Source organism: Apis mellifera, linkage group LG5, assembly GCF_003254395.2.
Source record: "Apis mellifera strain DH4 linkage group LG5, Amel_HAv3.1, whole genome shotgun sequence".
Classification (NCBI taxonomy): domain Eukaryota; kingdom Metazoa; phylum Arthropoda; class Insecta; order Hymenoptera; family Apidae; genus Apis; species Apis mellifera.
In genome coordinates, this window is record NC_037642.1 from 1,717,622 (window position 1) to 1,740,285 (window position 22,664).

Here is a 22,664-nt window from a genome sequence, read left to right on the forward strand (position 1 = left end):
AAATCCCAAGGTCCCATTATATACCGGCGTTCCGATACTATTCGTATTGAAATTCTTTTAACGTTCGACCACATTTTTAATTAAACAGCAATGAGAATGTTGTTACGAATATGAAACGTTTATTTTAATCAATAATGATAATAATTAATAATAATAATAATATATGGATGGAAAAGGAATTTCATATCGTCGTTTAAGAATCGGATAAAAATATTCAATTGATACCGTGTGTAGTTCTTTTAGATCATTGATAAATTTAAATTATGAATATATTATATTGTGTTCGTAAAAAAAAAAAAAGAAGAAGAAGAAGAATTCATTTAAACGCGAAATCTGAATTTCACAATTAAACGAGCGATATGAATATCAAATTATTCGAGAAATATACATGATATGCAATTACGACAGTAAATTTTACATAAATTTAATCTTTTGCTTCATTTTTTCTTTTAAAAACGAAAATAATAAAATTGTTTAAATTTATATTCTGTTTGTTGTATGTAATCGTTGTTAATTCAATAAAGTTTTAATATAATAAAAAAAAAATATATAAACTATCTATAAATAGCAGCATATTTGAAAAAGGAGGCTGAAAAAAGAAGCAAGGAATAAGTATATATAAATTAATAAAATAATTTTTTCATTTCTCCTTTCTATTTTACATAAATTTAATTGCATACATACATAAATAAAATTAATATTCCACAAGAATTCAATCATACTTTTAATCGAAATCCATATTATTTTATTATTCGAATAAATAAAAAAATTTGAATTTCATGATGAAACCACGTCATAAAAAAATATATATACCAAAAATTTGTACAAGCTCGAAACTCGATATTCCATAAAATCAATCTACTCTCTTAACCCTTTCCTCTAGAATTCTAGAACGACGAAATATTCGGAAAAGAAAGAACACGTAAAAAAAAAAGAAAGAAAAAGAGACGGAAGATAGGAAATAAAGATTAAAAAAATGGAAAACAAGAGAGTTCCTCGAACTCGCTATTTACGCGTAGACACAACGAAGCACATTTCATGCTCATTTCATAGGGGAAAGCGAAAAAAAAAAAGAGGGGAAAAAAGGGAAAAAAGAGAAAAAAATAGGGGGAAAAAAGAGTGAAAAAAAAAAAAAATCGAACGTGTGTACATTACGGTAGACAAGAGAACTCGCGTTCGAGGCTGGAATCGACACGGATCGAATTGATGAGACGGAACCAGTGAACGTTCCGCAATCAATTCCGCGTATTAACAGCATCCGATCAATATTCATGAACCGAGCGTGGTACGCCACGTCAAAGACAGAGTTCAATTTCGCGGCAGGTGATATACATGTAAGTGACTATATATGTACATACATAATAACGTGTTATGTATGGATGATTTAAAAAAAAAAAAAAAGAATTCAAAATTTCGAGGAAACGTTACCTCTTGAATTGAGACTCGAAAGATTAGTAAAATGAATATACAATATAACCTGTCGATTAGCAAGCAGAGGAATATATGAACAAAGTTCAGATTAACAATATCCAACGATATCTATATAAATATATAAATATGTACGATTTACTCAAATGTAATGTCAGCAAATGTAAAATATTTATTCCATATCATAAATAACGTTTAATAATTCTTAATACATTATATGCTCTATAATTAGGTTCATTGATTTGCATAATTTGTAACTTTTGGTAAAGAAAAAATTCATCTTTAATGAGTTATTAAAAATACTGGCCAATCACATTATCCAACATTCAATACATTTGCTTCGATTTCATTTGTTCAAACGACTCGCACGCGGTACATACCCAACACTACCGGCGACGAATCAGCTCATCCTGTAATTGGCCTTAACAAGTCGCGTTACAACAAAGAAAAAGAGTGAATTCGAAATGACGAAATTATCGATATCAATCGATATCACATCTCATACAAAGGAAATGAAATCCAGAAATACGATCGCACATTCGAGTAACGTATAGGAAATTAAGAAGCACGATGACGATCCTCGCCCTTTCCATCCTCCTCCCTCCCTCGCCATTAAGGTTTCATCAAGATGACGACGCTGAGCCACGCACATCGCACGGTGATGCATGGTTCCTCGAAGGGAGCCGCGTGAAACAGGACGAAGATATATGCACGTCCGAGACACGGACGTATGCTAATTGCCGTGGCGGCGCGTCCCAAGGACTGGCACAATTAACCCTTCGTTTCGTCGGGGCCACTAATCTACGAAACGGACCAGTCGTATAACCGATCGAAGTATCTAATCGGGGGGACGCGTTTCCGATTAACTGGTCGCCGCCAGTGATGGACGAGGCCTGGGTTATTGGCCGCGTGGGGAATATTTGACGTGTAGATTTCGAGATGCGTTTTCCAAGATTTGTTGCGAGCGATATACCGATTCGACAGGGTTTTTGAAGAAGAAAAAGAATCGTGAAATGTTTTCTATTTTTTTTTTTTTAATTTAGCTTTAAAAAAGAAAAATGTTGAAGAAAAATGTATATTATATATTCAATTTTAGTATATTGAAGTTTTTCAATACAAATAAGAAATAAAGAATTGTGAACTTGTGATTTTATTGGAGAAGAATAAATGAATGAAAATTTGAAAAATTTTAAATTTATATTACTGTATAAATTGTTTGGTTTTGCAATAATTTATTGTTAATATATACAAATGTATTTTCTTTTATATTTATCTTATTTGAAGTATAATCAAAAATTGATAATGAAATATATAATTCTTTTAATGTTATAGCTATAATCATTTAAAAATAATCTTGAGCAATATGAAAGATTGGAATGTTAATCAAGATATTTTAATACTGATTGTAAAATCAATTTGTTTCAATATTTCTGAATATTGAAAGATTACAAATATTTCTAATAAAATTACATGCTCTAGAAAGCATTCTCTTTTAGCTAAAATCAATTATTTCCATGTTTAATTTATCCAAAACACTTTTTGATCATACAACTATTTACAGTTCAAAAACTAATTGTAAAGGGATAAAGAATTTTCGAATAAGAAGAGAAGAGAGCCCAATAATGGGCTCCACTATTCGCCAGTTCCACTTCCTTCCTGTCATTTTCTTTTCTCTTTTTAGTTCTTCTTCATTTCTGACATTTTTATCTTCTCTCTTTTATAATCCGCCCTGATCTCTTCAATCTCATTCCACTAGCACCCCTTTTCCTTTTCCTACCCTCTTCCTTTTTTATGTTACTACTCTCCCGTTGGATTATATTTCCTCTTTTCCATTGATCCATTCTTCTTTCTTCCTTCCTTTCTCTTACTCTACTTAAATCTAACATTCTAAATCCACAGTTAACCTGAATTACCTAAAATTAGATCCCGAACGATTCAACGAGCTATATAACTATCAGGTCAAGTAGGATCGTGTTACGCAATCAAGCATTGTCCTCCAATGACTGGCCAGAGTTCTTCTGACGATATTTGACGAGAGAGATCGAAATTGATTCGTTATCGATTGGTGAATTATTCATTGTATTTTGTTACAAAGAAAGAAAGAAATTAAAATATTAATTCATCGATTAATGAATAACCAAATTTTTAATTGTATTAAAATATATTAAAGTCTCTTTGTTTCTAAAAATTGAAGTTAATTTTTTCATGGGATAATGGGACTAAACACGTGATTTTTTTTAATTATTCCAGGATGCTGAGAACAAGAAAAGCGAGAAGAAAGAGGTTGTCGGTCCGCCTTTACAAACCGCGTCTGTCAGCGTTAGAGCGCTCATTGAAGAAAAAATTATACAGAAAAGAACGACTGGTAAGTTGTGTTGGAGATTTTAAAACATTTATCACTTATCAGCTCTCGTGTCATCAAGAAATTAAAACTTTAAATGTGATCGAAATTGAATAAATCTCATTTAAAGTGGGTTAAAGAAATTTGTTAAAAGATGGCCAGATGAAATTCTAAATAATATTATATAATTATTAACTTGCATCGCACAGATTAACAAAAATATAATTTAAACGATAATTATCAAATTTCAAGACTTAAAAAAATAAATACGGATCAAGTACGATAAATTAATTATATTTTTAGATCAAAACGTTATTCATCAAATAATCAATTAATATAACATTAAACAACATCGAAATTCAAGGAATATATTCCTTTGAAATAGGAATACACTCGATGATTTATGTGCTTTGAAACGTATCTCGGTTAGATTACGTCTATCTTCCTTACTGATCCTTATGTTTCCCTCTCTCTCTCTTTCTCTCTCTGTTTCTCCCTCGCTCTATCTTCTTAACATTTCGCGAACTATAATCATAAGAAACATACCGAGTTATATTAACTGTCGAGTTACGTTAACTTTCTCTTAGACACATTCAGGATCCTAACGTGACATCTGGTTACAGAGAATCTGTCGCTGAACTGCTCTGTACACACTCTCGAGTGCTTAAGACTGAAACTAATTGTAAAGCAACTTTGGATAATCGTGGAATTCATTAGAGTAACGTGGATAATAATATTGGAATAATAATATTGGAACAAAAAAAATGTTTCGATGCAACGATTCAATTTGTTCAATCATTCTTCTTAAATGTAGACAGATTAAAATATTATTTTATATAAAAAGAAGAAGAAAGAAAGAAGTTTATCATTTGCTTTGAATTTATTTCTTAGAAGCTTGGAAAAATTTTTTAATTCTCCACATTTTTCAAATAGAAAATTTCTCTCTATTAGTAAATAGTTATTTGCAAAACGAGCGTTTTAATTTAATTTTTAATACTCTATGTATCTATAATCTCCAATTATTATTATTATAGAATTTCGATGCCATAATAGCACACTCATATCCCGTACAATGTATCTTTCGAAACAAGCCCAATTCAACCCCCATTTCATATCGAAAATCCATCTTCTAAACGAGCCACCACAACTATAACCAAAGCAAACTGAAATTTCTCATCGAGCGACCGCGCAACGCTAGGATAAAATTTCAACGGAATCCAAAATGAAACGCGAAAGTTCATACGAGATAACGTTCGTGGGTTCATTTTTTAACTTTCCAATCAACGTTCGGCCCGATGAGTCGTTCCCACGACGAAATATTAATCCGATCAAGTTCGAGGGGCGATGCTGAGAACAAAATTCGCTTTTCAAATGATTCATGCGATCCACGCGTGTATTTCAACGCAATCCAACTCTGTCCTCTTGCTTCTCCTTTTCTATTCGTTTGCCCGACTCCAATCTACGTTGTAACTTTGTACAAAGCCGTTTCCATTATTGACGTGTACAATAATCAAACATTGTAGAAATTTTGTGTATCGTTAAGTCTACGATACAAATGAATTCTAATAACAGTTTTGTAATAATAATTAGTCTAGTATTCATATACTTTCGTGTCTTTTAATTTTCCAGATTATACTTAACTTTTTTTATTTTGCAATAAAACATTGAATTCGTCTCGATATTCAAAGATTCTTCAAATATCTTTTCTCTCTCTTCACAAACGAAAAGAATTAATTAATTCATTGCTTGTCTTATCATTTTTCTTTTTCAATCTCTCCAATTTCGATCCAGGAAAAAATAATTGAGACACCTATCTATATCTTTAACTCTGTTATCTGTGCTTTATCCATGTGTCCTCCCATCCGTGGAAATCCGTGTACATTTTCCAGAAGCTCGCGTGATATTCTAGCCAGCGAGAAATCGCCTCCTCCTCTATGGACTACTGGAAGAATCGTGATTTACGAAGCGAGCACGCCAGAATATTTCTCGCATTGTCCACGTTCGAACGATAAATCACCCCCGCGATGGCGGGGGTGGGCGAGAGCCGCGCTTTTGTAACAAAGTGTGCGTCGTTAGCGATTTATGCGCTGTTTCGTTCTATTCGCCGCTGCCAAGAGCAATGGCGAAACTATCGTTCCTTCCGCGAGGATTCTTCCGACGATTTCATCCCCGTGCTCGAATTAATACGAATGAATTTAACGCGTACACACAGTTCAACGGTTGAATTTCAGAGGAAATTCGATCATTGAACCCTCGGTGAAAAATTGTTGCACAGATTTCGCAAATTAAATTTGCATTAAATTCTTAAGTCTTCTTTTATACGTTTCTTATGATATATTTCTATAAAATAGTTGTATAGGGATGAATACATTCAATGGTGATTCAATTTATTACATTTCGCGCAATTAATTGGGAAAAATTTTTAACGAAGAAGATATATATTTATAAAAGATGGAAGGTTGAATGAAAATTATTTTTTGAAGATAAATCAATCGAATCGAAAGGTGCACAGCACATTTCATGAGATCGATGATTAGCCGTTGTTTACGACGCGTCCATCGCGTCGATACAGGGATGCAATTAGTGGATGGTTCCTGAGTTGAGTTAGTTGTTGACGGCGAAACGGTTTGATGTTTGGCTCAAGTCTCGGGAGGAACGATATTGAAGAGCGTGATGGAGCGTCTCGTCGACGTGTAAATTCGATACCCACGATTTCCAAATTTGATTTACGATCCTAAGTTTCGAGCCCCTGTCCCCCCCAGGTGTTTGTTTCGTTTCATTTCTTGAACTTTGTTCAACACGATGTTGAGTTTCTTTAGTTTATTTCTTTCGTCTGAAATATAATCTTGTTTGTAGTTTGTATATAGGAGTTACGATTTTTGATTATTTATTTATACTTCAAGTTTGTATTTATAAAATTGATTATTGACTAAGAAAAGAAAGTTTTTAAAATTTTTTTTTTTAGTCTGATGGAACATTGATACGTTCTACTTTGACATTTTATAAATAGAAATTAGGATATTAGAATATTTTTTAAGATTCTTTTTTTTTTAGTCTGATGGAACATTGATACGTTCTACTTTGACTTTCTATAAATAGAAATTAGGATTATAATTTTTTATTCAATCAAAAAGTTTTGTATATTAATTATTAACATTCATCAGTGTGAAATATGAATAGTTTTTTATTTTACATTCTACTAATTCCATGAATTTGTATGCGATGTGATAAACGAGCTGATAATTTTGAAACAAATCTTTTCTCTAGTTTTATAAAAAAAAAAAGGATATTGATTTTATAGAAAATTTATATATCCTTTTCAAATATTAAACCTCTATCATACAATTTTTCATATCGTTTTTAAATTATTGATCTATTTACATCCATAACTCTTTCCTCCTCGTCCACACAAAAATTCATTTCCTCCGTAAATATACGATTTCACCGTAATTAAAACAAAATCTAAAAACGATCTCTGTTTCGCCGTTTTTTTTTAATTCAATCCAGGAATATATTCGGAAAAAACAATTTCGAAAATTTCACGATAGAATTTTCGTTCCGATTAGATCGTTGCTCCACTTTAATTTCTCATTTCTAAAATCATTCGATCCCCGTCATTATTTATTTCAATAATCGCAACGAGGGAGAGAAAAATATTAAACATTAATAATATTTCATTAAATTATCCAAAATACAAAATTAAGATACAAAAATTGGCGAGATCTTATCAGATATACAAAGATTAACGTATCGATAATCAGAATTCTAGTATGGAGAAGGGAAAAAATCGGAATTATCCGGGACGACGTTTACTTCGATGAAAACGTGGCGCGCGTTGCGGCGAACATGATATAAATATTCATTGCATATTTAGAGAGGTTGCATATTCACCGAACGAAACATTCATAAGCAGATAAATTGATTGTAAATGAATAAGTAATTACAGACATGCGAGTGTGTGCTGAAGTATTACGTTCGTTAACAATGTAATAACGGAAGCAATGCGAATTTTAAAACAATTTGCCGTATGATAATGCCGCCGTAAATACTTAAAATCGATGTTTCGTCGATTCGGAGATATGCCATTCGTTGAAGCTAAATAATTTTTTTTTTTTTAACTCGTCGAAATGTAATGGTAAAATCGAATAAACAAGAAAATCTAAAGTATCTGTTAGAGAGAAGCATTACAACAATCTTATTGTAACAATTTAATTAATATAAATTACACAAAACGAAGAGAGTTAGAGCTTATGTATGTAAATGTAAAAATAAAACTGTATTTTAATAATCTTGGGTTCGATTCAATTCGATTGATTTAACTTGAATTAAAATATAAGGAATTATGAGTGAGTTATAAATCGAAAGTAACGTCGTCGAGCGATAATTCTTGAAGTAGACGATTTGTAGAAAATTTTTCGAGGATTTTTGGGGACCTGCTGACTGTGCACAACTCGATGCCGAGCGCATTGCTGCAATTCAATGAAACGTACGATAAGACGGCGCTAGTTATAAGGCACCGATAAAATATCGCGGTTATCTGCTGATCGTTGCGAAAGTTTGGCAAATGGATAAAGGATATACGCGGTGGAGGAAGATAATTCAAGACCTTCTCGAGACGACGTATTCTCATCCTCGAGAATTTGATTGAAATAAAAATATTGCATTTATATCTTCTCGAGTTGAAGCGAGGAATGATATAATATAAATTCGACGATAAAATCATTTGAAACAATAATCCTTATTACTTACACGAGAACTTAAAACACAAACTGATAAATTTATATTCAACTCGTCCGCGCGATAATATATTTTCCTATCTCTATATTTAAATTCTTCCTAAAAAAAAATTCGTACCAACAATTATCGATCACTCGAGAAAAACTTGAGCTCGAATATTTATCCCGATCAATCTATGAGATGAAAAAAAAAAAAAAGCACAGAGTAACGCGATATCGAACGCATCGTTGAATAAAAATCAGCGAATTAAAAGAATATAAAAAACATGCGCAAATATCTACCAATTGAAATCGTATTTATTCCCAATCGTGTATTCTAGAATTTTACACGTTCGGCCGATCCAATTTACTTTTTTTTTTTTCCACCTCCCTCCTCCTCTTCCTTTTCATTTCATTTTATCTCCACCCCCTTGGAAACCTTGAAAAAATATTGATCACCCTCGCCGACTCTTCCGCGACCTTCCACCCTCCCCCTCCCCCTTCGTACGTAATGAAAACCGCAACCACCGAATTTTTCCACGCGGGAAAGTAAAAACAACAGGGCGGGGAAGGGACACTCCGCTTGGCCGGGGACAATCTGCTTTACCGCCGATCAATGATTGGCAATTTGCAAAAATCCCTCGGCGGTTTCGCCCGCTCGGATTTACGTCGTTACGTGACCGTACAAATGCGCGGCCATCAAATGGATTTGCGGTCCGCATAACGTTATGTGTAGAAGCGGCGGCTGAAAAATGCAACGCGGGGGGAAGGCTGGAGAGGGAGAGAGAGAGAGAGAGTTAGATCGTCGGATGGAGAGAGGGAGGGAGGGAGAGCTGCGCTCTGCGTGAATTTCACCGGGTTAATATGAAACATTGATTTATCGACCGCGTGGGCCTGTAAGCTTTATTGCGAATCTAAATACACGTAGCGTATTCGTTAAAATAGAAACGGCGGCTGGAAGGGAGGGGAGGGAGGAGGTAGGGAGGGGGCGAAACATTTGAACATTTGAAAATAACATTTATTTCGCGGTATCGGACGGAATGGAAATTTAACTATCGGTGGAATATTGTTTTTTTTTTCCTTTCTTTTTTCTTCTCTTTTTTTTTTTTAAATTTACTAAAGTAATTTGATTTTCGTTGTTTTTCGATTATATTTAGTTTCCGTTCGGTTCTTTTTTTTCATTACTATTATTGCATTTAATTTTTTAATTAGAAAAAAATTTGTTTTAACCCTTTATTCCAGAATCATATTCATATTCCATAATTTTAACAACATTTGTGCAAAGTATTATTGTTCAAATTCAATAAAAATGTACTAGAAATTATCGAATTAATCGGTAGAATAATTAATTAAATTAATAAAATTTGTTTGGACAATAATACAATAATTTATAAGTAAATATATACTTGCCATTTTTAACGAACAATTAATAATATAATTTCAATTTATTTGTATGATTTTAATCGTCATTCGAATCAGAATTATCAGATACTTTAAATTAAAAAAGAAAGAATGAAGGGAAACATTGGTACTCTCGTTTCGTTGAAATGAACCAATGAAAAGTGTAAACTGAAAAAGTAGAACGAACAATTATTAATTAATTATTGATCGAGATAGACAAGTTTTATTATTTCTTCATTTTTAGAAGAATAATTTAACACAAAATCCAGAACAAAATCTAAACAATTTACACGAAACCTTAATCTTTCCATCAATTTCTCCGGTCATCAGCATCGGCAGAAACCGTTTGATCCGTTGGAGACACGGTGGAGGCGGGCCCCATCGTGTTGAAAAATACATTTCGAGGCGGGAAACGTCGTTTACGAAACCCGACAGATATAAATGCGCGCGTATCCTGGCCGCAGTGGAAGGAAATGGGATCCGTGCAGTTGTGTGTATCGCGGCAGGAAAGTTTTCCACGAATATCTCGACCCCCACGTACTGGCTTCGTGCCCGATCTCCTCTCCCTTTTTAACGCGTTTACACCCCCTCCCCTCCCCCAATTCATTTCTCCTCATTGTCGACTACGATCCACGCCGCTAATAAATCAACCGAAAGAAATTAATATCCGTCTTTGGCTATCGCCTCTTCCCTACGGGCAAATTGAAATCGTTGTAAACGCTTTTGTTCGAACGACGGAAATGGAAATTGTAGCGACCGGCGGACGATCGAACCCGATGCAATTTGTCGCGCGTAGCGCCGACAACGTTTCGATGAAATTTTCCTTTTTTTCTTCTCTTTTCTTTCTCTCTCTCTCTCTTTTTTCTAAATAGTTTTATTTCCTGTCTTCGGTCCGAAGATGGGGAACGTTTGGTCGAGGATATACAAGTTTTGAAAATTTTTGGATATCAATGTCGATATGAGATATTATTTGAGCTAAAAAGTTTGCTGTTTTCGTTTTATTCCAACTTGTATGGTTTTAATCATTATTCGAGTCAGAATTATCGAATACTTTAAATTGAAAGAGAAAGAATGAAGGGAAACATTGGCACTCTCGTTTCGTTGAAATAAAGCAATGAAAAGTGTAAACTGAAAAAATAGAACGATCCTTTCTATTTTAAATATTTATCATATTTTTCATTGATTTATTTTCTCTTATTATAAATATACTATTTCATTTTTAAAGGTATATTCTTTGAAAAATATTTTTTTAAATCTGAAATAATTACGTGGATCGTTTATCGGAGATGTTAATAAAATAAAATTTGTTTCTCCTCGAGGAAAGATTATTTCGTTTCCAGCTTGTACGATCGTGAAAAGGCTTATTAAGGAACGCACAAATGGTTGAAGGAGATCGTACCCCTCATAATTTATTCCCCATAAACTGAAATGCTTCGACAAAGTACGTTCGCTTAACTGGTATTACGATTAATTCATATTAACGTCATAATAGGAGAGAATGTGTACGCTCGAGACGAGGCAGAAAGCATTCCGCTGCATTCATTGATCTCCTCTCCTCGTTTTCCTTTTTTCTCCTTCTCGTCCTTCGTTCTCTTTTCTTCAATTAGTCGCGTAAAAAGAAGAAGATCCGACAAAGAAGAAGGAAATCGTGCACAACTTTGATGAAGTTATATTTCGTTAAGCTGTTATTTATATAAAATTATTGCCTTTGTAATCTTGACTTTTATACTATAATTCGTTCTCCTTTTATTTGATCAGATGTATTATAGATATGTTCCACTTACGAGTAACATTTTATCATATAATAGGATATATTCTATGGTATATTTTGATTTTAATTTAGAACGCATTCTGTTTATTAAATTCTGTCACTAATCTTTTTATATAAATTTGTATATTTCATACTCTTTCTTATTGTTAACAATTTTTTGAAAATTAAAAAGCAAAAAGAAATTATTGGATTTTATTGAATTGTTGAATAATTGAATATGCCAGACAAAAAAGAAATTAAAAATTTTGTCAAATATCGATATTATTCTTACAAAAAAGAATCGAGATATTATTTTTTAAAATAATTTCAGCATACATCTTATAATAGAAATATTATATTTCGTATGAAAAGTAAATATTGACAAATTAATGAACAATATTAATAATCTTTAATCGAGAACAAATCGATATCGATAAAATTGTCAAAGATCTACGCGCAGAATCCAGTTCGCAATTTCAATTAATTCATAAAATATGTTCATTCGATGCATACAGTTTCATTTCGAGAAGCATGCGCCGTGATTCCACGTTTTATCGACGAAAATTCACGCAAGTTATACGCAAACAGACACGCCATTCTCTCCAGGAAATTAAACTACCATGATAAAAGTAAATAGAAAAATTCGAAATGAAAATTGTTGTTTAATAAGGCAAGACGTGGAAAGGCGGATAGTTCAATTCTTATTGCGTTAAATGTATGCAAAATTAATATTTACATTTCGATAGATATATTTTATTTTCCGTTCAAATTTGATCGAGACTTCTCTCTCGTATTGATTTCGAATAAAATACGTATGGAAATGATTAGAGCAATTTCAATTCTTGATAGATACAAGTGCAAATTGTTATAATTATCTCGAAAATTATCTAACTTCGAATCCCAATAATATTGGAAATTTAAATTAATTGCGTCGGAGGGAGGAGGAGGGAAAAAGCGAAATACAGGAGAAACTTGATTGAAGTGCTAAATATATTTGTACAACACGAAGAAATGTTAGGAAATTCGATATTACCACCCACACATTTCGTTTAAGTTTAATTAATAATCATACCTATTAAGTTACGTTTCAAATCAGTTACAGAGAAGTTACAGAGAATTTCGAATTATGACGAGGAATAAAGAAAAAGTGGTACTAAATTTCCATGTTATAAAATAAGTAACATTTATAAAAATTTTTAAAAAAGAATATAATTTTATGATACATATTTTTATAATTTATTGAATTATTATTTTTGTAAATCATTTTAAATATTATTTCTCATTTAATTTCATAATTATCGTATTTTTTTCACTTATAAAAATATAAATAAATTAAATGAAGAACTTTCTTGAATGAATATATGTAATTTTTTTTTTACAATATATTTTTCGAAAATACATCTTATTTCAAAATAAATAGAAATATATAAAAGGATGATACAAACTTATTATTCCTATTTTAGAAAACATGATGAAAACATGTGAATATTAATAGAGAATCACTAAAATAATTCTACAAATACAATGAAAATGATATTTATGAATATTATAGCAATTTATAAGAAGTTTCTTACATTATAAAACAGAAATTGTATAAGAAGACTCGTCAATTATTTTATAGAAATGTTTTGCCTCGTTTTAGCAGCGGACACAAATTCAAATCAACAGGCACGCACAAACGCAACAGTTTTTACCACCCAAGCCGACAATGCGTCGCAAATTTCCGGTAAAACGAGCTTCGCGGTACCAGCACCGCCTCCATTGGCCTCCGCGGAAAAGGTCCGCAGACTTTCGGATGGCGAGCACTTCCGGCAGCCCAATGTCACCGTTTCCGGCCACACGACCGTGCAAAAGCAGCTGCAGGAAGCGCAGACCCAGGCTCAGGCGCAGGCGCTGGCCGACATGATCTTGAAGGTGGTTTCTCTTAAGATTAATTAATTCAATTTTCTATCATAATTTGCTTTTCTCGTATTTCATTTTAAATACATTTTTAAATGCAAAAAGTTGTAATTCAATTCAATTCAATTTAATAAAACATGCGTATATTTTGAATACAGGAAAAGAAAATATTAAATTTCTAAATTTCTATTAAAGGGAACTACTAAAATGGCTGTGAAAAGAACAACTTCGGATCCCGGGCAAAGATTGCATCTGACTTATCAGACATCGGTTCAATCGACGACTAGTCAGCAGCAACAGCAGCAGCAACAACAGCAGCAGCAGCAGCAGCAACAGCAGCAGCAGCAGCAACAGCAGCAAAATAATCAGGCTCAAGCTCAGCCCACGGTTACTGAAAGTTTCTCAATGACAGGTTACTCTGAAGACGGTGGTTATTTTAGCCCAAGCCTTCAAGATGAGGTGTTTCAACAAGTCACTGCAGTTCCTGACAGCGTTCTTCTTCATGCTACTCAATTGGATTCACTTCAAGTGAGTAATTCTCATTCTTTTTATTATGAATCGAGACTACAAAGAAATTTATAGTAAAGATAATAATTCATAATTCAAATTATTCAGAAAAAGATGACACTTAATAAATTTAGATAAATTATTTAATTTCAAGATTCAGAAGATTCAGAGATCAGATATACATTTATATATTATATTTGTATATGAAATTGCTCGATAAAAATTTACAACTTTTATAAAATTAAATATTTGTATAAATTAGAAATCCACTTTCTGAAAAATTACATTAACGAAACACTTATCTTCCTTCCCATTCTTCTTCACACTCTTCCGCCTCACCCACTAAAAAAGATGAAACGTGACGTGATTTGTAAAGGTAACCAAGCGTGAACAGATACGAGCGTTGCTTGTGCCAAGACAGGATATATCCAAAGTCTTTTGACTAGCTAATTAGTCCTGTTCTTCGTTCCGTGTCAACTGTCGAAAACCCTTTAGTTTCAATTATGTTGAGGAGAGCATGAGGGGAGGGGGAGGGGAGCCGTTTCTCTTTCTACGCTGTAGAATTTAATAAAGCGAATTATCTAAGTAGTTAGCGCCAATTGCACTACCACGCTTTGTACCGCTTTTGAAAAGCGTCATATCCGCCTGTGTGTTCTCCACCTATCAACCGGATATTCTCATCCTACCCTCTTTTCACCCCTCGAGAAGTCTCGTTAACGTCTGACCTACGAATACCAGAGATTCCACCTTAATGGTTGCACCCATTGGCGTGCCATTGGAACGCCTTTATTCCTGATCTCATGGATGAATGCAATTTTTGACGAGAATTAATCGAATGAGTCTCGATATTGGCCGACGAAAACTCGAAATACTAATATTATCATCTTTCGAATGTAAATTTTTATCCATGGATCAGATTAATTCTTAATTAAAAGACAGACAGAATTCTCTTAAATCAAATCAATGGAAAAGAAAATTTATAACAAATATAATAAAATTTAACAATCCTTGAATCTAGATAAATCATTGAATCTTATATTTTATGATAAATATATCTTATATTTTTTAATATTGGGTTGGCAACTAAGTAATTGCGGATTTTTTTTAGAAAATCAAAGACAATTTTTTCATGGAACTAAATAACTTTATTCTGTAATGTGTTGCCCATTTTGATCAATGACCTTTTGCCATCTTTCAGGCAGCATCATAATTCCATAAAACTTCTGGTTTTTATTAGTAAAAAACTGAATCAGGTACGATTTGATATCATCATCATTATTGAAATTTTTACCATTCAAGGAGTTTTGTAAAGATCGAAACAAAAAGTAATCAGATGGTGCAAGGTCAGGACTATATGGTGGATGTGGCAAAACATCCCAACCAAGCTCCAATAATTTTTGCCGAGTGACCAAAGATGTGTGTGGCCTTGCATTGTCATGATGGAATACAACACCTTTTCGATTTGTCAATTCTGGCCGCTTTTTTTCAACTGCATTGTTTAATTTCGTTAGTTGTTCAATGTAGACGACAGAATTGATCGTTCGGTTGGGTAGTAAGAGTTCAAAATAGACAATTCCTTTGTAATCCCACCAAACTGATAACAAAACCTTCTTTTGATGAATACCAGCTTTTGATGTTGTTTGAGCTGGTTCACGTGGCCTGCTCCACGATCTTTTCCGCTTGATATTGTTGTAAACAACACATTTTTCATCGCCAGTTATCAGTCGTTTTAAAAATGGATCATTTTCATTACGTTTCTTTAGCAAATCGCAGCTGTTAATGCGTTGCGTTAAATGCTTTTCTTTCAGTTCGTGAGGAACTCATGTATCGAGTTTTTGAACATAGCCAAGTTGTTTTAAGTGGTTTTCAATGCATGTATGTGATACATGAAGCTTCTCTGCAATCTCACAAGTTGTATTGTAACGATCCGAATCGATTAGTGATCATATCGATGAGTGAAATCCGCAATTTAGTTGCCAACCCAATACTTTTTGAATAGTTCGTTTTAACTTGTATAATAATGAATATCGATAAGATTTGTTAATAATTCGATACACAAATTCAAATCACAAATAGATAAATAAACGAATATCGTCCAGTTTCAGACAGCGAGCCTGTTACAAGAACAGCCCGCGGAGCAATTGCAAGACATCACTCTGGAGGACCGATATCCATCGCAGCACACGGTGAACCCAGACCTGCAGGCGTTGGTGAACTCCCCGTTGCCAGACTCGTTAGCCGAGTTCAGCACGTACGGTGCCCAATACACGGAGAGCCCGCACACGTTACCCACCCAGTCCCCCCTGCCATCGCCGTTGACGAGACACGACAGCCCCAGCTTCACATATCCAACGCCACCAGCGAGCCAGGAGGGCCTTCTCACGGGCAGCTTCCCCCTGCTCAGCCCTCAAGAGGATCCGGAGGCCGTGAGACAAGTCTCGTCACCGTTGTCCGCTGCCTTCTACGCGAGCACCATGTCCTCGGCGGCTGCCGTCGAGGAAGCTCTGAGCGAGGTGTTGCCAGGCGAATCCGAAGCAGATACCGACCTGTACGGGTCCGGTTCACCTAATCCTCACTCGCCACTGCCAAGCCCGTTATCGGCGACCCCGGCACCGTCGCCGTTGTCCTCGTTGCCGCCCTCCTCGGTCTCGTCACCCGGCCCCGTGTCGTTCACGGGCACGAGTTTCCCCGTGTCGCCACACCACGCCCTCCAGAATCAGATGATGCCCAACTCGGAGGATCCCCTGCTCTCCTCGACCCCGAAAGACTTCACCACGGCCAGCCGGAGACGGTTCGAGTTCCAATCGTACAAATTTATCACCAGCCAGAACTTGGTGGACTTTGGGCTGGGTAACGGCAGCCTGGCCGGGATCGTGGTGGACAACAACGGCGAGTTCAAGCTCATCCAGACGGCGGGGTTGCAGAAGACTAATGTGCTGGTGCAAACTGGCTCCCTGAGCCCGGCCCTCGCGTTCAAGAAGGAGATGAGGCTGGCGACACCCAAGATGGAGCCCGTCACCGTCAACCTTGGCCTGAACGTGCAGACGAACGTGCATCAGTACAACGCCGGCCAGTTCAATCAGCAACAGGTGGTGAACCCGACCAAGTTTCTCATACAGACGAACGTGGCCAAGGGTGGCAGTCTGAGGCAGAAGGTGGCCGCCTCCGGTGGAGGGAACCTGCCTGTCCCGGTCGAGCAGATCAAGGAGGAGCTGTTGGACGAGGACGTGTTCCTTAATCCCAGCAACGTGCCGGCTGGCAGCCCTGTCAGGCAGTGCAGGAAAAGGCCACGCATGGACGGGGGGGGAGGCCTCTACGCGAGCGCCTCGTATCCGTCCAGATTGAGGAAAGCCTGCGACAGGCATTGGGACAGCAGCTACACGCCGCCACCGATCTTGGATCCATCCCGCCCCGGGCCGGGCCTCTACGCCAGGCTGCATCAGTACGAGAGGGATTCTGACTTCAGCTCCGACGATTCCCAAGGGAACGACGGCCCTCCACCTAGAATTAATATCGGCACGAGGTATCAGGCTACGATACCACCGGTCGGCAGCGACGGGGACAGAGGAAAGGGGGAGCCGGAGGCCGACCATCTGCTCTGGGATCCTGGTATAAATAACGTGCTGACGGACAATGAATGTAAGTAAGAAGATTTTTGCTCGTGGATTTGGTTTTATACGAGGAATTATTCGTGAACAGTATTATTTTGAGACGCTTGGTTTTGACATTTGACGAGTTCAGAAAGAAATGTGGTGTAATGTAAAAATGAAGTGAAACGAAGCAAGGAATCGTGTATATTTGTCATATAATATGTAATAATTAATATTTGGAAGATATACAGATTTTTGTGCAAACGATAATTTTTGTGTAACCACTTTTACTCTGAATTCTTCATTGAATATTGGTGAACAATTTCTTCTCTCGCTTGTACATACGCATTTTTCAAAAACAAGAAAGCTTACGTAGAATTCGAGTGTATTTTGTACAAAGCAAATTAAAATTTTTATATATCGTGAATGTTGAAGAAATAATCGGAAATTTGAAATCAAGTTTTTTCATTCTTCTTAGTAGTAAATTATTATGAAGCTCTCGAATTAAAAATTTGCATATCATTTTTCCTCTGAATTCTCCAGATTAAATATTCATCGCAATGAATATTGACGAGCTATTTAAAACGATATATAATCGATATGATAAATAAAAAATTGAAAAATAATGCATTAAGATATTATTGTTTGAAGCCAGTATACAGTAAATTTATCGATATAATAAAGTTTCATAGCGATGAATTTTCGTATTATAAATTTTAAATGTAAAAGTAAAAAACCGAAGAAAAATATAGCGTAGAGGAAAATAATAATTTTGTAAAAAGCTGTTTATTATTTTATAAAAATACAATTATTATTTTATGGAATAAAACTCAGTTTCATCTGGTCCCCGATTAAAGCGAGCAATCGATTTTCATTGATCAATGTTCCGCAATATTTTTACTTATCACACACACACACACACATCACAGGGGATGCATCAAAAGAATAAATAGATTACGCATAAACGTAGATCGTAATGAAATACAAGAGGGTGGCGCATACGTGAAGCGTTTGCAATATTGCATATCGTCGCCATGGAACAAAGACAAATTGCATTTAGTTTACGATTTCGCGCGAGAATGCGTTGTTTCCGCGCGATCAAATTCTATCTGAAACGAAAAAAAAAAAAAACTTTTGTTTTGCAGTGGATATGTACCTACAATTTGCATGCTGCGCCGCGGTACCAGGTGGAGGAAGAAACAAAGAATACGCGCTTCATCTGCTGCACATGTGCAAAGGGAATATTCATGTACGATACTTTCACTTTAATTTCTTTATTCCATTCCATTCTACACTACAATCTGTAAACGATCTCATTTTTCTCTCTTTCCTTCGATACAATTTTTAAAAAGTAGATGTTTAAAAGAGAGGAACGAAGAGAGTGAAAAGAATAGTAAACGTTTTTTTATTTCTAATGGAATTATTCGTGCGTTAAAGATTAATTAGAAGAATCACTTTCATTCAAATCATTTTCATTTTATATTTCTATACTCGTTTCTCTATCCTTTAAATTTTTTTAGTTTTAATCTGATATTTCATATTTACTTAATGTAAATTTAATTACATGCTTTTACAGAAAAAAATTTGCAATTTATTATCTCTTCGTTCCAGAAAAGGATTATTCTCTAAAAACAAATAAAATGATCAAACAATGCATGCGTGTAAAATATATGCTCTAATTATACTAATACACTATTGTACTAATATTTTCAAATAATCATCATCTATAAAAATAGTAATCTTAACCTTCTCAATGATCTTGATTATCACTTATGATTCACAAATAATCTTGATCTGTAACTTAAATGTGTAACAAATTACACTTCTTCACACAATTTTCATAATATTGCTATTATAATGAAAGGACAGTAATTCCCCTTTAGAATTCTAATTCTAAATCGAATCCTGAATAATAATATTTGAGAATTCGATTAATAAAGAATCAAATGCATCTCGTTAATACATTTCTATTTTCCAAAATTGGCGAGAAAAAATCGGGGATTACTGTGTAATGGAATTAATAGAATTCTCGATCGAATCACGATTGATACGATTCCAGGAGGCCATGCTAAAGTTAATGAGACCAACACCTCCGTTGCCAGCGGAACACCCGTTGCTCAGTTACGAGTGTCACGAGTCCGACCGATGGACGTCGCAAGAGATGGACGCATTCTACCAGGGCCTGTTGAAGTACAACAAGGATTTCTCTGCGATCTCGCGGGACGTGGGTGGCAAGTCCGCGAAACAATGCGTGCAATTCTATTATCTGTGGAAGAGGCTCTGCCCGGACGAATACAGCAGACTTCGTGTTCGCCACGGTAAACCAAAGATTAAGACAGAGAGCAAGGATTGCAAGGATACCAGGGAGCTTCGCGACGCCATTGCATCGGTCACGGAGATGGACTTTAGCGAAGACAAATCCATTCTTCATCGCACTCTGGTGAGTTCGATCGATGAATCTGTAAATCATCAATTATAAAAGATTTTTGTATCTCTTCTTTATAATTTTGATTTAACTCGAAACATCTGTTGCAATAATAGTTTAAAATTGAATGATATACTTTTGATCAATCTGTATTATTAAAAAGATTAAATCGATTTAAGGAAAGATTAGAGAAAAAATTGTGAATTTTTCTCTCAGTTACAGACAAATGAGAGAGAAAACTCGGCTACTCTGACCACCAGCGACGGAGAGCTGAGATTATTTGCATACGACTGCCCCGATGTGAGTACCATTCACGCATAGTATCTCTATGTATTTTATCTTTTACCTACAAGCTTTACAAATAAAACGAATAATTCAAAACGAATACAATGATTATACTTGAACAAAAGAACGATATAATTTTTTTTATTTTTTTTTTATTAGGAATGTTTCTTTTTTCACAAAAATATATATACAATATTCGTTTTCATTTATTTTTTAACAACAAACATCGATCGATCGTTAAATGTCTAGAGAATTCTATCTAAAGTATTATTGTATTATCTTTCGAAATCTTTCAAATTCTCAAACTAACCAACTTGTCGAGTATCGAGTACGAATCGTTCTAAAAAAAAAATCCTTTCTTTCCAATCATTTAAACGAATAATATCATTAACAAATAACGAACGAGATTCTCAATATTGAAATAAATGGATCGATTCTTACTCGATCCATACTCGTGAAAGCGCGTGACAATACTCGACACGCGTGTAGGATGATAACGCGTGAACGTTTAAGTGTCGCATGTGACTTGTTGTTGGACCTGTCGTTTCTACTTTTCTCTCACGCTTTCTTCTCACAAATGGTACAAGCGCGTTGTGCGTTTGCGTGAAACCACACGTTTTTTTCTGCGTTCTACTTATTTTTTTACATGTATTACTTATTATACGTCATCGCCGTCTTCGTCTTCGTCTTCGTCGTCGTCGCCGTCGTCGTCGCCCCCCTCGTCGCAGTCTTCGTCGTCGTACATTGTTGTTGTTTGTTTGTGTTGTTTATTTTGGCTTTGTGTTTCTTTGTGTTGTCAGAGCTTTAGCGGAAGTGTAACAGTAACGATGGCCGGGAGCACCCAAACCGCCCAAACCGGCAATACCGGCCACGCCACAGTCAACACCAACTCACAAACTCACACTAGTTCTGAGCAACAACTACCCGTGCCCACCCCACTTCACTACCCCTGCAAGATTTGCGGGAAGTAAGTCTCCAATCTCTAATCTAAAAAAGAAAAAAAAAAAAAAGAAAAAGAAAAAAAAAGAAAAGAAAAAAAGAAACTTTAAATCCGTTCGAACAAATTAAAACCGACGGCCCAGCCAATGACACAAGTGACTTAATTAACACGGCGGGTTATCGAGCGGCAAGTATCGGCGCAAGCACAGTTATAGAGAACACTTTGCTTTTTCTAGAGAGAGAGAGAGAGGGAGAGAGAGGGAGAGAGGGAGAGAAAGGGAGGGAGAGAGAGAAAGAATATACGGAAAGCCTTCCTGCATACAAGTTTATCTTCTTTTTCTCGATCCACGTAGCGTGTTCTCAGTGCTCGTTTTGTAGCTTTCGGTTATACGTGTTGTATACTTAACAGAGTTCAGGGAATAACAGGGATATATTATTGGATATATGCTTGTGCATTTATGCAAAATTTGAGCGCGTAACAGAATGTGTAATCGTGGAAATATAAAATAGTAAAAGAGTAAAGAAAATGATCTTTATTGAAAGTAAATTGGAAAATTCGTTAAATTGCAAACAAAAGTTAGAAATAATGAGTTATTGAACAAATGTCCCTGATATTTATTGCAACTCTGTACTACAAACATAATACCTTCACAGAACGACTCATCACGATGCTTGTATCCTATTTGCTGCTATTCGTGCCGCTTTTTAATTTAATATTTCTTCTTTTTTTTTTTTTACTTACTACAATATTAACATGAATAAGTAATTGTACAATGTATTGTATTGTAGCAGCAAGTTGGATATTTATAAGAAGAATCCACTATTCTCTATGTACAATGTACTGAAATAACTCATACATATATCTTTGAACAAATTAAATGATATTATGAAGTACTTTTGATTCTTGATTCTTAATTTTTTACATTTTTTTTTCTTTTTCATATAGAAATATGCTTGTATACGATCTCTGCATAATTTATGTTCCATCCTGAAATTGAATCGATTATTTATTTATTTTATATTTGTCTAAATTTTGAAAGAAAAATTTTGCAGAAATGTTGCAAAAGTGTACATGTAACATAGAACATAGTGCAATGTTTGTAATGACACGTAGTAGCATATGACTATGTCATATTAATGACAATTTTATTTCCTTTTGTTTTCGTTATTTACACGTGCATCGTAGCAAAAAAAAAAAAATATGTATTTTTTTCTTTTATTTGTAAAATTAATTTTTTTTTATACATTTTTATTTCTCAAATTAAATCGTATTTGCGTTGCCGCGTTGTCACTTACATTTCTTTTGTTTTGTGAACCAGCATTTCGATCTCGTTCATTTGAATTACAATCGTCCCAGTACGGTTACACGCCGCACGTGAATAAT

At 34.9% G+C, this 22,664-nt stretch overlaps 1 protein-coding gene across 7 annotated transcripts in view; it reads left to right on the top strand.

Annotated features, from left to right (window-relative positions):
- Positions 1-22,664, top strand: part of LOC408822 — a 698,419-nt gene that overhangs the window by 665,558 nt on the left and 10,197 nt on the right. For 5 of the 7 annotated variants that reach the window (XM_026440819.1, XM_026440818.1, XM_026440822.1 and 2 more), the window contains 8 exons: positions 3,679-3,793; positions 13,278-13,549; positions 13,730-14,062; positions 16,141-17,680; positions 18,777-18,880; positions 19,691-20,071; positions 20,273-20,356; positions 21,142-21,308. In XM_026440819.1, coding sequence (XP_026296604.1) covers positions 3,679-3,793; positions 13,278-13,549; positions 13,730-14,062; positions 16,141-17,680; positions 18,777-18,880; positions 19,691-20,071; positions 20,273-20,356; positions 21,142-21,308 — 2,996 coding nt within the window. The remainder of the gene's footprint in view (positions 1-3,678; positions 3,794-13,277; positions 13,550-13,729; positions 14,063-16,140; positions 17,681-18,776; positions 18,881-19,690; positions 20,072-20,272; positions 20,357-21,141; positions 21,309-22,664) is intronic. The other 2 variants (XM_026440820.1, XM_026440824.1) reach the window with 2 other exon arrangements.